Source organism: Malus sylvestris, chromosome 2 (assembly GCF_916048215.2).
Source record: "Malus sylvestris chromosome 2, drMalSylv7.2, whole genome shotgun sequence".
Lineage (NCBI taxonomy): Eukaryota > Viridiplantae > Streptophyta > Magnoliopsida > Rosales > Rosaceae > Malus > Malus sylvestris.
This window is the reverse complement of record NC_062261.1, coordinates 29,938,202-29,954,578: the sequence shown is the minus strand read 5'-3', so window position 1 is coordinate 29,954,578 and position 16,377 is coordinate 29,938,202. Positions and strand designations below refer to the sequence as shown.

Here is a 16,377-nt window from a genome sequence, read left to right as displayed (position 1 = left end):
TCAAGTCGAACGAATAACTCTGATACTTTGGGGGTTTCATGGGGACGAAACCATCATCATTCATCATGATCTTCTGATCCTTGATAGGTTAGACTAACCCTTTGACCGTCAGTTGTTTGAAGGGAGTGGTCATTTCAGCAGCACATACATCTATATTTTCTTCCTCATGACCATCATCGCGTTCGGGTCTGGTTTCCCCTACCTCCACATGGTGAATAGTGGCATTGCTTTCGTAGAAATGAAGAGCTTTGGAAGTATGCTTCACTTGCTGTTCTTCTTGCAACAGCCTCTCATACTTCGTGGCAGCAATCACCAACTCTTGCAGCTCGTTAAACTGCGCATCATAAAACCTTTTTCTCAAAGATAATTTTAAAGCCCTTTGAGCAATGGATATGAGCTGTGCTTGGTTGACGGGTGAATTGGCATCTCATCCTTGTCCTCCTGAACCTCATCATGAAATCTTCAATAGACTCATGATCATATTATTTTACTTCCACCAGATCATTAATGGTTAGTTCCGGCTCTATCATATAGAACTGCTCATGGAAAGCCATCTCCATTTGCCCCCAGTTGGCAATAGAGTTAGGGGGTAATAGAGAATACCATTGAGATGCCAATCCTGCCAGTGAATTTCCAAACAACCTCAACTTGTAGTTTAGATTGTCCTCATATGCCACACAGTGATTGGAGAATTTGAAAATATGGTCTCTGGAGGACACACTGCTATCTTCACTTGTGAAGGTTGGGAATGCGGGCATCTTGAAATTGAGAGGGAATGGATTTAACTCGTCGATATATTCGGGATATGGCTTCTGCTAAGTAATCCTGAATATTGGGCGAGCCCGCGGCTGGGCGTTTTGAGTCACCGTTCTTCTTAACTCAGCCAATTCCTCCCTTAGTTGCTGAGTGGCTAAATTATCATTATGACCGAGGATAGCTGATTCAATCTTCGGGCTCCGGTCATTGCCTACATTTACTTCTCTCCTCAGTTCGGGCTTCCTCCAGTTAGATCCTCCACCTTTATTGACCATCGGGGGTGGCCTATAGGGTGGAGGTTTATCTGAAGTAGCAGTAGTAGTAGTCTCCTTCCCACTAGTTTCTCCCATCATAGCTGGCAGTCCGTACCTCATTCTTTCTTGTTCGCTCTGCCTCCTATTATTAAATGATAATAATGGGAAGCTGGGAAACTCCTTCTCCGGAACTGGCTCTATCACTGGTTGACTTCCTTCAGGGATTGCCTTCTTTTTTCCCCTATCCCTTTCTTCTTCTAGTATTAGGAATAAGGGAATGATTGGCTCATTTCTTGTGATAACCTGGCTCATTCCACTTCCTTGAGCACTCTTTGGAGTAGAGAACTCCAAATCCAGCCTTCTTTGTAAATTCCCTGTAAGCATACAGAGTCTGCTCACTTCTCCATTCGTCTCCAGGGAGATTCTTTCCATGCTCTTCAACACTTGGATCATTGTAGCTTGCAGCTCCTCATTAGTTCCCTTTCCTTGTGATCTTTCAGATGCAGTCGGGCTATCTGAGACCATCTGTCCGGATGGGGAATGAGGATTTTCTGAATGCTCTGCCATTTGGAAGAGACCTTTCTTGGTGTTCTTTTTGCCAAGTTTATAGTTTTTCTTTTTGGACATGCAAAATCCGAAAGTTTGATCCCACCGGGCGTACCAAAACTATGTTCGTTGCAGGAATTTCCGTCGGGGGATGATTTCCTGGCCAACTAGCACACAGCTCCCTTGGAGGTCGGCGCCGGTTGAGGGCTGCTGTCGGGCTTCTGCTTTCTTATCGGGCTTAGTCGGGCAAGTCTCGTCGGGCAAATCTTGATCGGGCAAGACTCGTCGGGCAAGGCTCGTCGGGCAGTGCTGAAAGAGAAGGACAGAGTTAATTTGAAAGGTGCTTTTGTGGGGCCTTAGGTGTAGGCCTTGAGGCTCACAATCAAGATTAACTTTGAGGTGCTCAGGCGTGCCACTGCCATCTTCAGTATGGCAGATGTCGAATGGATGTTTAAGTTTTAGTTGTGAATATGCATATGCCCGAGAAACCGTGTTAGATATAACAGGTGCCCTTATGGGGCCTTAGGTATAGGCCTTGAGGCTTTCTGTCAAACTAAACCAGTGCTTGAACATATCATATTTAGTCTTTATGATTGCAAGAGTTTTATCACTATTATACTTCTGATTACCCGAGTCCGAGAAGTAGAGCGAACCCAAATGGGTGCCTTTGTGGGGCCTTAGGTGTAGGCCTTGAGGCTTCCCATTAGAGTTCGATCTTGTACTCAAACCATCTAGACTGTAGAATATAGTAAACCCAAATAGGTGCTTTTGTGGGGCCTTAGGTGTAGGCCTTGAGGCTTCCTATCAGAATTCACTCCATACTTAAGCGTTCTATAATAATCATGATATAATAGCAACAAAACCAAGAGGTAGGTAGATTACTTGCGCCCCAAGTAACTTCGGACTTCTCGTTTATCAAGGATTGTCGTGGATGGGTTAAGTCCACATAAGGTTCTTTTTTATGCCTTGAGGCCAAGGACTTTGGCACTGATCAGATTTACATGCCCAAGGGCTTAGGACTTAGATCTAATTTGAACACTGAAGATATATTCAAATTGGATCTAAATACTGAGAAAGCCTTTTCATCATGATTTTGCTAGAAATAACTTGCATATAACTGGAAGTATACAACATATTACTAGGCTTTAAAGAAAGAAAAGACAAAGACAGAGCAAAGAAGGTCGGGCAAGATTAAACCTTATCAGTTAAGGCTGATCGTCTTGCAGGTCCCTATCTTTGTCAAAGGTCTGAAAGCTTAGAGGGAGAGAGAGGATACAAAAGGTGAATCGATACTACAACAAGTTCGAACAAGGTAGCAGAGCTATTACAGAGGTTGGAAGAAAAGATTATCCCGTGGGGGATAAAGGCTTGTCCCGAATGGGATGAAGGCTTGGTGCTGACTACAGCTTCGTTTGGAAGGCAAATTTGGCTTTGAGCAGAGTTTTGGCTTGCATTTGTTTGTTTGATTGAGTGTCCTTATTCCTGTCTTATCTTCCTCCTTTTATAGACAACTTTGGCTTGGGTTCCTGTAGCAACAGCCTTGCCCAAATGCGGTTTGGAGGTGATGACTCATAAGCTTTTTTACATGAATGCCACCATAAAGTACTTTATGGGCTGTGCAGTTTGGTCAGCCTACACCACTTGGTCCTTGAGTAGGTGAGCAAGTGGCCCTCTAGTCAGAAAATGCCCCTTCTTGTTCTCCTAATTTTCGGCCGGGCCCTGATCTTCCATCCCTCCAGGCCTCCTTTCGGGTCGACTCTATCCTTGGGCCCAAAGACCAGTTTTAACCCAAACAGGAAGTATCCACCATGTCAACGTGGTTTGTTTGGTTGGTTTCTGTGCTGATGGATTTCACAGAGCTCTCATTTATGAGTTCTTCGCCAATGGTTCACTGCACGATTTCATTTCATCGGCAGACAATAACAATCGTTTTCTTGGTTGGGAAAAGTTGCAAGATATTGCTCTTGCTGTATTCAAGGGAATTTATTATCTTCATCAGGAATGTGATCAACGAATCATCCATTTCAACATCAAGCCTCATAATATTTTATTAGATGACAATTTCACTCCAAAAATGTCTGATTTTGGTTTGGCCAAGTTGTGTTCTAAGGATCAAAGCATAGTGTCCATGACTACAGCTAGAGGGACTATGGGCTACATTGCACCTGAAGTGTTCTCTAGGAACTTTGGAAATGTGTCCTATAAGTCGGACGTCTATAGGTTTTGGAATGCTGCTGCTTGAGATGGTAGGTGGAAGGAAGAATATTGATTCAACCTCAGCAATCCCAACTGAAATTTACTATCCATAATGGATCTATAATCTTCTAGAAAAAGGACATGACCTACGGATCCATCTTGGGGAGGAAGGAGAAGGTAAAACGCCAAAGAAACTCGCAATTATAGTTCTCTGGTGCATCCAGTGGCACCCAGCGGGTTGTCCTTCCATGAAAGAAGTTGTTCAAATGCTGGAAGGAGGAGAAAACTTAACCATGCATCCCAATCCTTTTGCATCTACAGGTCCTGCACGAACAAATGCAACTACACCTGCAAGAAATCTAAACATTCAGTTAAAAGCTATTGTTGAATTAGAGTAACATATCTACTTAGATATATAGATAGATATGTGCGCACACACTTATGTATGTTACTAAGGACTCATGAGAAGTGTAACCATTGTACCTAAGTACCATTATGTGCTCAATAGCTCGAGGTGTTTGCCTGACTACGTAAGTACACCAAGGTTTGTTGGATTGCTTGGTTTTTCACTTGAAACCAATGGCTGGCCAATATGCATCTCTTTTCTCAAAACTTTTATGCAAAAATCTTTCCTTAAGTTTTTACACCACAGTTCTTAACTAGCTTCCATAGACATACTGTTGCCATGCTTGCTTAGTTATAATCCTTCAAAGTTTCTAGGTTCTCAGTTTCCCATTCTTTAAAAAAAAAAAAAGGAGACAACTAGTGGCAAGCCACGATTATCCATCCCTTCCGAGGGCCAGGAAGACTCAGTTTCCCATTCAAACTGATATGTTTTGTAGCATTCTTCTTCTTTTTTTTTCTTTTTTTTTTAGTACTTATACATATTGAGAGTGATAATTGTGCGATGTGGATATTGGAATGATGAATTATTAGTGAGAATTCACTTTTTCTTGAACAACAATCACTTTAGGATGAGTGACGTTACCAACTAGAGAGATTGGTCTAGCCATATCTCTTCTAGAATGTCGAAATACGTCTCAAGTTTAATACATACCTCAATCAAAATCAAATAAGATAATGGTGATTACACATTGATTTATATGAGAAAATAAATAAACTACTAGAAAGGAAACTATTGGCAAGTGTTGGATTGTTTTAGTAATAAGGTCTTCTTCTTCAACCCATTGTGCCTCGAGTGTAAATTTTTCTCTTTTTTTTTTTGGGCCTAGATCGTAGTTCTTCTCAAACTTTCCATGAGGTTTCGGTCCAAAGTCTTTATAAATCGAACGATTCAAGGTCTTCCACTCAAAAGCAAAGATGTCCAAGTGAAGTGGACTCTTACCATTGACCAGCAAGGGGTACATCCATCACTATTGACCCCATAAAGTATGCATGTCAATAAAAATTAAATCAATTCATTCTTCTTTTTTCAAATAAATAACTCAATTTCTAATTGACTCGAATTTGCTGACTAGTACAAGGTAAATAAGAGAGATGGGGATCCTCTTCAGATTCTCTTTGTGGAAATCTAGATGATCAATTAATCATGCTCATTCATCGTACATTGTGCAGTCAGTTTCATTAAATATTGTTTATATTTAATTTTAAATAAAAAATTTAAAATATTTTATTATCGTACGATGTACGATGAATAAACACAATTGATTGATCATCTGAATCTCTACAAAAAGGATCATGGTAGGATCCTAATCCCAATAGAGCCACTTGCCTAAGCGCACGTGGCACAGCCAGCTTTTCACTAATATGAGTTCTATATTGGATCCGCAAGCAAATTGCCGTTTCAGCTAACCATATCTTGTTCTGTCTATGACATTATGTAACTCGCAAATTTGTTGTTTCCTCCAGATATATTTACTCATTAGTCACCTAAAAAGTGTTATAAAATTAGTCAAGTAATTGAGTATAGTAGAAACAAAAGAATATCTCTCAGATTATTGGTGCTAAAATCAGACATAGTTCAACAACATCATCACATAATTTTCCCTAAATGTTTCTTTCGCTCAGTGCTCAGAACAATCATGATTACACGTATGACACTATTGGGGATTGCAACAGACAATCTCTATGTAGTGATTTTTTATATTTCCGCGAGATCTCACTTGTCAACCAAACTATTTAGCAATGAATGGGACGTTGCTCCTAAAGCAATGGAGATGTGCTTAACTGCTTTGTTCAAAGTAGTCTGCTCAATTGTTCATTTTACGGTAAAAGTTTGAAGCAAGGTAAAAAGATAAGAATGAAGTAAAGCGAAGAAAAACAGTTTATTAATTTCTAGCAAATTGGTAAACTAGCACGAAGGCCAACAGAGTTCAAGGAAAGGAAAGGAAAAGACAGTAAATCCTAAAGTCTATCTAGAAAGACTACTCCTCAACAACTTGGACATCTTCAGCAGCCGCATCTCTCTCAGCAACATCAACCTCCCGCACTTCATCTACAGCTGCCCCATCTTGAGTAGCATTGTCACCAGCCAGCCCTGCCTAGGCGCGTGAGGCTTTTGGTCTTAATCTTAGGTGTTATTATTTTGTAGGTGCATTTTCGTCAAAGGAAAAAACGGCGAAAACTTGCATCCACATTATTCACTTATAAGAATTGAAACAAAACACTTTAAACTATTGGCATAAAAAATAAAAAATAAAAAGAAATGTTCCAGGAAGGAGATGGGTGTTGTCCCACCATACCTCACACCTTACTTCCATCTTCCCCTAGGGGTGGGCAAACAGGTACTTGGGGCAAGTAATCATGGGTCGGAGCGGGTAATCACTGTTCGGGGAGGATACGGGCTGGTTCTTAATTTTTAAAAAGAGAAATAGGGCAGGGCAGGGTGGGGCTTTGAAATTTTAGGGGCGGGCTGTTTCCAGAAGTATAAAAAAAAAGGGTACCCGGACCGGCCCGTTTGTAACATTTTCCCATTCCTCTCCTGTCGATTCTCAATCTCCTCCCTCTCGAATAGGGGAGCTTGACTGCTCAACGTCTCCCTCCTTGCCTCAATCTCTCCGTCAACATCGGAGAAGTAACAGTCGTCGAAGAAGTTGACACCAGGGACGAAATCGATGGCTGAGTTCATCTAGTTGTAGAAGGGCTTGATCGAGACTCGCTCGTGGCGTCGGCTAAAAGGGTTGGCAGAGTCGATGTTGTGGTCGCAGGTGACGCAGAGGGTCGGGACTCCCTCCCTCTCTCCTGTCGATTCTCGATCTCTTTCTCTCCCCAAACATTTTGCTTCTTCTTCTTCAAGTTCTTAATCCCAGCTGGGTTTTCCACAAATCATGCATTTTTAGCTTTTAGCCCCAAACCCCAATCCGAGTTTTGCTAATTTTCTCTGCATTTTTGTTGCGAGGACGGCGTGGCCTTGGAAAATGGAGGCGGAGAAGTCGAAGAAGGTAGCAGTTTTGCAAAAAAAAAAAAAAGGACATGTGGCCCTTGCCCATTTCAACCGGGCCGAGTTAGGTCCGGTTCCTATATTAAAATATGTTATCTCCGACCCCGCCAGTCTCTTTACACCCGAGTTTAGTCCGGTCCTTTCAAAATCGAGCCTGGCCTAGCCCGTGCCCAGCCCTATCTTCCCCCATTCGCAACACTCACTTTTTTATCTCTCCCAACCGCACGCCACAACCGACCCTTCACCATCGTAGTCCCACCCCCAACATTCCAGTCGCATTCTATAACCAATCCCGCACCTAATGTAGCGGTGGGTATGATGCTTGCGATGAGTTTTGGTATTAAAGTTCTGATTGGATTTTGAAGAGAAAATTGGGTACGAGGTTTGTTGGATAGAGAAAATTAAGTACAAGGTTTGGTGTTGGCTTCATTGTTACTAGTGAAGGAGATAAAGGATTTTTTTTTTTAATTTTCTATGTTTTTAAAATTTTCATACTGTAATATTAATCATGGGTCCCATGTGCCTACCATGTCAGCATTTTGACGGAAAACTTAACAGTGTTAGCATGGAATGACCAATGTTGCTTCTTTTGTCAAATTAAAGAACCAAAACTAATAGATTTTTAGTTGAGGGACCATAGTTACAGTTCAGTCATAGTTTAGGGATCTCAACTACAATTTACTCAAACAAATAAGGAAGAAGATGGGTGTTTCGTTATGAGTTCAAGATGAAAGTTAGGTGTTTGGTTAACAAGACCACAAATGTTTGGGGAGAGCTTTAAATGAAAGATGTTTTAATATTTCTAGGCATGTCATTAGGTCAATATTTTGGGTACTCTAAGTATTGTCCATTTCTGATGAATCGAGCATCTCCAACAATAAATATTAAATCTTTGTTAAATCTCAAAGATTTTATTAATTAATCATTTCACAAAAATAAAAATAAAATCTCAACCCACCACTTTCTGAACAACTGCAGCGGTTTTCTGTCTCTCTCTCACTCTTCCTTCCTCCATCCCTTTATCTTCCTTCTTGTTCTTCTATGATGCATGATCGCGGACACAGAATTATAACAGGACATGACACGAGAATACGTCAAATTAACAAAAAAAAAATTTTTATGACCAAAAAATACAACACGGGAATAATATCATCATGTCCATGCACGGTAGCTCTTCTTTTTCTTCTTTCCATCATGCTCTCGTCCTTTCCCCATTTTTTCCGTCCTTTCTCTCTTCCTTCTCTCTTCTTTTTCTTATTCCATCAAACTCTCTCTTCCTTTCTCTTTGTTTTTTTCGGTCCCCTTCACTCTTCCTTATCTTTTTTTTCCTTCTTTCCATCAAACTCTCTCTTTTTCCCCTCCCTTTCTCTCGTCCTTCTCTCTTCTTTTTCTTCTTTTTTCTTCTTTCCTTCATTCTCTCTCTCTCTCTTGCTTCCTTTCTCTTTGTTTTTGTCCGCCCCTTTTTCTCATTTTTATCTTTTCTTTTTCTTCTTTCCAGCAGACTCTCTCTCTCTCCTTTTTCTTTGCTTTTTTTTAAGAAAACTAATGAAAATGATTTGAAAACTTTGAGTTTTAATGATAAGGATAAAATAAAGGGTAAAGTATATAGTAACAGGATTGACTTTTTAATGTAAAAATATGGTTTATCGTTAAAGTGAACAGTACCGGAAGCTTTTCGTTAAAGTTCCTTTTTTTTCCCTCTTTTCTCTCTATTTTTTCTGGTCCCCTTCTCTCTTCCCTCTCTTTTTCTCTCTCCTTTTTCTTTGCTTTTTTTTTTCCGTCCCTTTCTCTTTTTTTTTTCGATCCTGTTCTCTCTTCCTTCTCTCTTTTTCTTCTTTACATTAGTCTCTCTCTTCCTTTCTCTTTGTTTTTTCCGTCACTTTCCCTTTTCTTTTTCTCTTCTTTTTCTTCCTTCCATCAGACTCTCTCTCTCTCTCTCTCTCTCTCTCCTCTTTCTCTTTGTTTTTTTTCTTTTTTTCTTCTTTCCATCAAGACATTTTCTCTCTATTTTTTCTGTCCCTCTTCTTTTTTCCGTCCCTTTTTTTTTCTTTTCAAACTCTCCCTCCTCTTTGCATGTTGACCTCATTAATAACGGGACTTGGATTGTCTGCCCTCCCCATTCCAAACCCTCCTTATCTCCTCCTATTTCTGTGGTCATAGTTAAACCACGTCAATGTTTTATATTCTCATCATTTTTTGTCTTATTATTTCTATAAAAAATCAATATAAAATGTTAACGTGACTTAACCATGACCACATAATATAGGAGGGCAGGGAAGGGCATAGAATGAGGAGGGCAGACAATCCAAGTCCTTAATAATGTGTTTACGTAAGGGGAATTGAATGTAAGAAATTGGAATTGCACTTCTTCCAATGATTGAAGTGTTTGCTAACATTGGGGGAATAAAAATAGGGGTTTTTGAACTTTAATTCTTCAAGAAGATTAAAATTTAATAAAAACCTGGTATTAGATTGAATATTGATTTTAGTCCTTAATGTGTACCTAATTCAAATTCATATTATATTTTTGTTTTTGTATATAATAGATAATTTATTTAGGAATTGTTATTAGCACTCTAAAAATCTCATTTGGTACTCCAAACTTTCTATATTTAATGTTATTACATTGAATTTTTAAATTTATTATTATACACATTTTAATTCATTAATTTTATTTAACCTTCTCTAATTAGTGTACCTAAATGTCTGTATCATAATACATTTTACTAAATTAGTGTACCGAAATGCCCGTACTTAAACATATTGTAGTGAATTAGTGACACATAAGAAAATGTGAGATCCCACATCGTCCAAGGGAGTGGATCCTCTATGCCTTATATGTAATTCTCATCTCTACCTAGCACGAGGCCTTTTGGGAGTTTACTAGCTTCGGGTTCCATCGAAACACTGAAGTTAAGCGAGTTCGCTCGAGAGCAATCCCATGATGGGTGACTTACTAGGAAGTTCTCGTGTGAGCTCCTAAAAACAAAACCGTGAGGGCGTGGTCAGGGCCCAAAGATGATAATATCGTGCTACGGTGGAGTTGAGCCGGGGATGTTGTGGGAGCCCGGGCGGGGATGTGACAATTTGGTATCAGAGTCAATCCCTGGCCGGAAGTGTGCCGACGAGGACGTCGGGCCCCTAAGGGGGGTGGATCATTTATGCCTTATATGCATATTCCCATCTCTACCTAGCACGAGGCCTTTTGGGAGCTCACTGGCTTCGGGTTCCATCGGAACTTCGAAGTTAAGTGAGTTCGCGCGAGAGCAATCCCATGATAGGTGACCCATTGGAAAGTTCTCGTGTGAGTTCCCAGAGACAAAACCGTGAGGGCGTGATCGATGCTCAAAGCGGACAATATCGTGCTACAGTAGAGTCGAGCTCGGGATGTGGTGGGGGCCCGGGTCGGGATGTGACATAAAAACATAAGTGTGCCAAAAATTCTGTACCTAACTATATGATACTAAACTAGTGTACCGAAATGTCGGTACCTAAATACATTATACTAAACTAGCGTACCAAAATGTATATACCTAAACATATTATACTAGCCCAATGTATCGAAATGTTCGTACCTAAATATATTGTAATGAATTAGTGGCAGATAAGAAAATATGCAAAAACATAAGTGTACCGAAAAAATTCTACGAAAATATTGTCTTATATAAGATGTTTACCATGATGAGAATTAAAATTTATAATATTTTCATAAAATTTAAATTCATAAAATTATAAAAAGAAAAAAAAGAAAAAAAAAGAGACATTGAATACATATGTTGGCATTAAATAGTCTAGGGACTAAAATCAATTTTTAATCTTGTATAAAACATTTTTCTAAACTTCATCTTATTTAGGGATTAAAATCTAATTTTCTAATAAAAATATATGTAGGACCCACTTAATATAGTAGTAGGCGAGCCACTCAGAAAGTAGATGTGAGATTTCTGAACTTCGATCCACTCACGGCTGTCAAAGACACATCGACTTGAACAACGTTATGAACCACAACATGAGTAACTGAGAAAGCCGATAGAAAGGGCATGGAGGAGAGAGATGGAGGGTTTCAAAAATTGGGGCTAGGGTTGGGATTTCACAGATAGGGGAAAAAGATAAAGGAATCGTCGCAGATCGGCTACCTTTTTTTTTTTTTTTTATCAATTATATCAAGAGGTCTCTTATATTAATTAATTTAGGACAAGTGCATTGTATATTTAATATCCGAATAACTAGTGGTAATCTTTTTCACTTGTAAGTGAGAGGTATTAGGTTCAATTCTTGATAAATGGGAATTTAAACCACATTATTACTAGCTTATTATGAGCTTAAGTCTAACCCCTCCCTTTAGTATAAATAATATCGTTTGTTAAAAAAAAATTATATATATATATATGTTGATGCACAAAATTAGCGAGAACTTTGGTACATCAGAAAGTGTCAAGTTTGCGACCTTCGCTAGATTGCTTCGGTCACTAGTGTGGATAAGTATGTAAATGGATAGAGACAGGAAACCAAACACAAGATGTACGTGGTTCACCCAGATTGGCTACATCCACGGAGTAGAAGAGTTCTCATTAATTGTGAAGGGTTTACACAAGTACATAGGTTCAAGCTCTCCTTTAGTGAGTACTAGTGAATAATTTAGTACCAATGACATTCGGAAATATTGTGGGAGAATGATCTCCTTTTATAGAAGAGAGTTTCTAGTTTTGTTCTGACATTGACACGTGTCGTGTTGTGATTGGCTTCTGATGTTGACACTTGTCACGCTATGATTGACTTCTGATGTTGACACGTGTCGCGCTATGATGGCCTTCTGGTTAGAGGGAAACTCTTCTGGGTCTTTGACGGTATAACGTTAATCGGTGCTCGGTAGTTTCGGGATTGGTCAAGTATGGTACAAACATATATATATACATTGTAGTATGTTTAATATTGCTAAAAAATTATTACTTGGTACTACGGTCTAGTGGTATTCCTCTTCATTTGTAATCGAGAGGTCTTAGGTTCGATTCTCACCGAAGGTGAATTTGAACCATATTATTGCTAGCTCATTGAGAGGTCTTGTGTCTATGCCTGCATGTGGATGTGGTGGAATGCGGGCTGAGTGTCGTCAGCATGTTTGTACATGCATGTGATAGTGAGAGGAATGGAATGGAGATGCTAGTTTGACTTGTTTACAGAAAAAAATAAAAAGAAATTAGGCAACTTAAAGGTCGTTTCTTTCTCTGCACCTCTGACAACTTAAAGGTCGTTTCTTTCTCTGCACCTCTGACCATCATCCCTAGGAACGGGCAACGGTTATGGTGGGTGGGTAACCGTAGTTATTTACCCATAACCGTTTATATTCATACCCGCATAACTGTTTATCCGTTGGGTAATTGCATAAACGGTTATACCCATAACCATAACCGTTTATAAATGATTATTCATACCCATAATTGTGTACCCATTTAACCATAATCATTTACCCATTTAACCATACAGTGGCGGAGCCAGGAATTTGGACTAGGAGGGGCCTTTAAATACAACAACAACAAGGTTAACATTAATTTCAAACCAAAATTTAAAATCATGGCTCAACACTATTATTATGAGATTTTTCTTCAACATAAATTAACCTTGTTTTGTATCAACTAACCAAAAAAAAATTGATGATAAAGAACTTGAAGGAGATTCACTAGCAAGTTTCGAACCCCTGACGTGCAGGAACACAAAAACCCCGTCAACCACCGAGCCGCATATTCTTTAGTTACCAAACCAACAAATAAAGTATATAAACCAATATTTCAGGATAGGCCCGTGCCCATCTTGGTCTCCATGTGGCTCCGCCACTGTAACCATAACCATAATCATTTACCCGTTTTTGAACCCGTTTATCCTTTTTTACCCATTTACCATTTTTTCACCCGTCTACATGTTTTTTTTTAACAACTTGAAAATTACAAAAGAAAAATTTGTCATAATTTTCATTTTCTAACAATTAAGCACCGTTATAGGTACATTTTAGCATGCATTTCTATATTTTAATCATTCAAGTCCTCATACAATTCCAATAATTGAAATGATAGTTTACGAGATCATATTCACAGAGTGCTATATATCAACTATTAAGATGGCAAGTCACAGATGTTCTATTGATAGCACATACAGACATGGTGACCAAATCAACTGAACGATTGTGTGTATTTTAATTGATTAATTATATTGTGTAATTTGTATTAATATATATATGTATATTGTTATTGCATTTGCACTTTGCAGGAAAGAGTTCATGGTTGGAGCCTACTCCATGAACCTGTACTTAGAATTTTAGCATACCCAAAATCTCTACGATAATTAAAATCCCTGCAGCGGAGTTGGGAAGGAGAGGGTCCTGACCAAAGGAGGGAGAGAGAGAGAGAGAGAGAGCCTACTTCTAAAACCCCTCAAAATCCCTGCGATAATTTTTTTTTAATTTTTACATATATTAAATTAAGGGCAAAAGACTGTTTACTACCTTCATGTTTCGTGGTTTTCAACATTTAGTACATCAAGTTTTTTTCGTCCCAGAGTCATACCTAAAGTGTAATTGTGATGTGGCGCCCATGTGGACAATGATTGGGCGCCATGTGTCATCCACGTTTTGTTTTTTTTTTCCCTTCTTCTTCTTCTTCTGGGGTTTGGTTTTTTTTTTCTTCTTCTTCTAGGTTTTGGGGGGGAAGGGGGGGACGAACTGAGTTCCCTTTTTTTTTTCCTTCGCCCATGAGCGGTAGGTCTCGGGTTCGAGACTTGGGAGCAGCCTCTCCATAAATGGGGGTAAGGCTAGCCGACATTCACCTCTCCCAGACCCTGCGTAAAGCGGGAGCCTTGTGCACTGGGTACGACCTTTTCTTCTTCCTCCTTCTTCCTTCTTCTTCTTCTTCCTCCGAATCTGCAGTTTTTTTTTCTTTTTCTTCTTCCTCCTTCTTCCTTCTCCTTCTCCTTCTTCTTCTTCTTCTTCCTCCGAATTTGCAGTTTTTTTTTTCTTCTTCCTCATTCTTCCTCCTTCCTTCTCCTTCTTCTTCTTATTCTTCTTCTTCCGAATCTGCAGTTTTTTTTTTCTTCTTCTTCTTCCGAATCTGCAGTTTTTTTTTCTTCTTCTTCTTCTTCCGAATTTGGGTTGCAGATTTCGGTTTTTTTTTTCCTTCCTTCTTCTTCTTCCTCCGAATCTAGGTTGCAGATTCGGTTTTTTTTTTTTTAACTTCTTCCTCCTTCTTCTCCTTCTTCCTTCCCCTTCTTCTCCTTCTTTCTTCTTCTTCCTTATCCTTCCTCCGAATCTAGGGAAGATGAAGGTTTTTATTTTTATTTTTTAATTTATATATAATTTATTTATTTATTTTTTTAATAATTTATTTTTAATTTTCACGTGGGTGACACGTGGTGCCTAGTCATTGTCCACATGGACGCCACGTCATAGTTAACGGGAGACTTAACAGTTTGACTAACGGATGTATGAGACTGTTCCAAAATTTACACTTTAGGTATGATTCTGGGACGAAAAAAACTTGATGTACTAAATGTTGAAAATCACGAAACATGAGGGTAGTAAATAGTGTTTTGCCCTTAAATTAAATAGATAAATGGATACCTGTACAACCGTGGGTAATACCCCATAACCAATGGATACCCGTTACAACCGCGGGTAATACCCATAACCGCTAATTTAAATTTCACGGATAAACGGTTATACCCATAACCGTTTTGTCTAAATGGTTACCCATGACCGTAATTGTGAACATTAAATGGACGGGTAACCACGGTTATCCAAACTCATGAGTATTTTGCCCATCCCTAGTCATCCGTCCTCTTCCCTCCCACTGAGCACTTCACCTTAGAGCAATTCCAGCAGGGACAAAATGTCCCAGCCTTCAGTCCAAAAACCAAGCCAGGCCCCTGTCAATCAAGTCCACCCCAACAAATTGACTGGTACCCATCCCGAGCTGGGCAAGAGCCCAGCCCAAAAGAGACTGAGACAGAAGCCGGGGAGGAAGCCTGGCGCGAGTGCCCGACAAGCTTTCAGAGCCCGGGCCCGCGTGCAGGCGCTGTCAGTTCCACCCCCCGAGTTTGCGACGTGGCTCCCTCTCTGCCGTTGGATTTCCAACGGCTAGTTTTCTAGACCGTTGGATTTCCAACGGTAAAAAATTTTTAAATTTTACTTTTAAAATAGACCGTCGGATCAAAGATCAACGGTCCACGTTTTTTTCACAAAAAGTAAATAAAAAAAAAAGGGCCTAACGGTCAGAAATATGATCGTTGGCCACGTGGCAACTCCCTAGCTCTTGGATTTGAATATTTTTCAAATCCAACGGTCCAGATTAATTAACTATATTAAAATTCATTAAAAATTATTAAAAAATACAGAAAAATTATTAAAAAATACAGAAAATTTTAAAAAAATTACAGAAAATTTTGAAAAATGTTAATTTTTTTCCTATAAATACCTAACCCTCATCTTCTACCTTTACACCACATTCCAATATTTTCTACACTTTCTATACTATCTACATTTCAATATTTTCTACACTTTAAGAGAAAAAAATGTCTTCGTGGAAGCTCATTGAAGATGTTACGTTGTGTGAATGTTGGGTTCACACTACTCATGATCCGATTACGGGTAATGAGATGGATAAGCGAGAAATGTGGAGTAAAATTACGAAAGCGTTTTGTGATGTACATGGAGAAAACGCCAGAACTAGTCAAGGTCTTCAAGGTCGTTGGAAAAAACTCAACGCATCCTTTACTTGTTGGAAAAACGCCATCTCTCATGCTTCCGGTAACCTCCGTAATGGGACAAGTTTAGCGGATCAGGTGACAATATTTTTATTTATTTATATGCATTCCACTCATATTAATATTTTGATTTATTTAATTTCGTATGTAATTTTTATCTTATTTCTTATGTAATTTTTATGTAATTTTTATTTAATTTCTTATGTCATTTTTATTTAATTTCTTATGTCATTTTTATTTAATTTCTTATGTCATTTTTATGTAATTTATATGCATTCCACCCATATTATTATTTTGAATTTATTTATTTGTGTTACACCCGCATTTTTTAACACTATGTTATCCCACATTTTTATAGACACTACAAGCTCAAGCATTCTACAATTCAAAGAACGGGAACAAATCATTCACTAGATGGGAATGTTGGCAAATTGTCAAAGATTGCCCTAAATACAAAATTGTGGCAACTGGTCCAGA

The 16,377-nt window shown here is 39.0% G+C and overlaps 2 protein-coding genes and 1 pseudogene across 8 annotated transcripts in view; 1 reads left to right on the top strand and 2 right to left on the bottom strand.

The window, feature by feature from the left end:
* LOC126585254 (rust resistance kinase Lr10-like) overlaps window positions 1-4,396 on the top strand; it is a 70,178-nt gene extending 65,782 nt beyond the window's left edge. For both annotated transcript variants that reach the window (XM_050249678.1, XM_050249662.1), the window contains one exon: window positions 4,074-4,396. In XM_050249678.1, coding sequence (XP_050105635.1) covers window positions 4,074-4,150 — 77 coding nt within the window. In that variant the 3' untranslated portion in view covers window positions 4,151-4,396. The remainder of the gene's footprint in view (window positions 1-4,073) is intronic.
* The window catches only part of LOC126585168 (LEAF RUST 10 DISEASE-RESISTANCE LOCUS RECEPTOR-LIKE PROTEIN KINASE-like 2.3), a 126,983-nt gene that overhangs the window by 78,207 nt on the left and 32,399 nt on the right, over window positions 1-16,377 (bottom strand). The gene's annotated exons all lie outside the window — the stretch shown is intronic.
* Window positions 1-16,377, bottom strand: part of LOC126585358 (rust resistance kinase Lr10-like) — a 59,649-nt pseudogene that overhangs the window by 28,977 nt on the left and 14,295 nt on the right.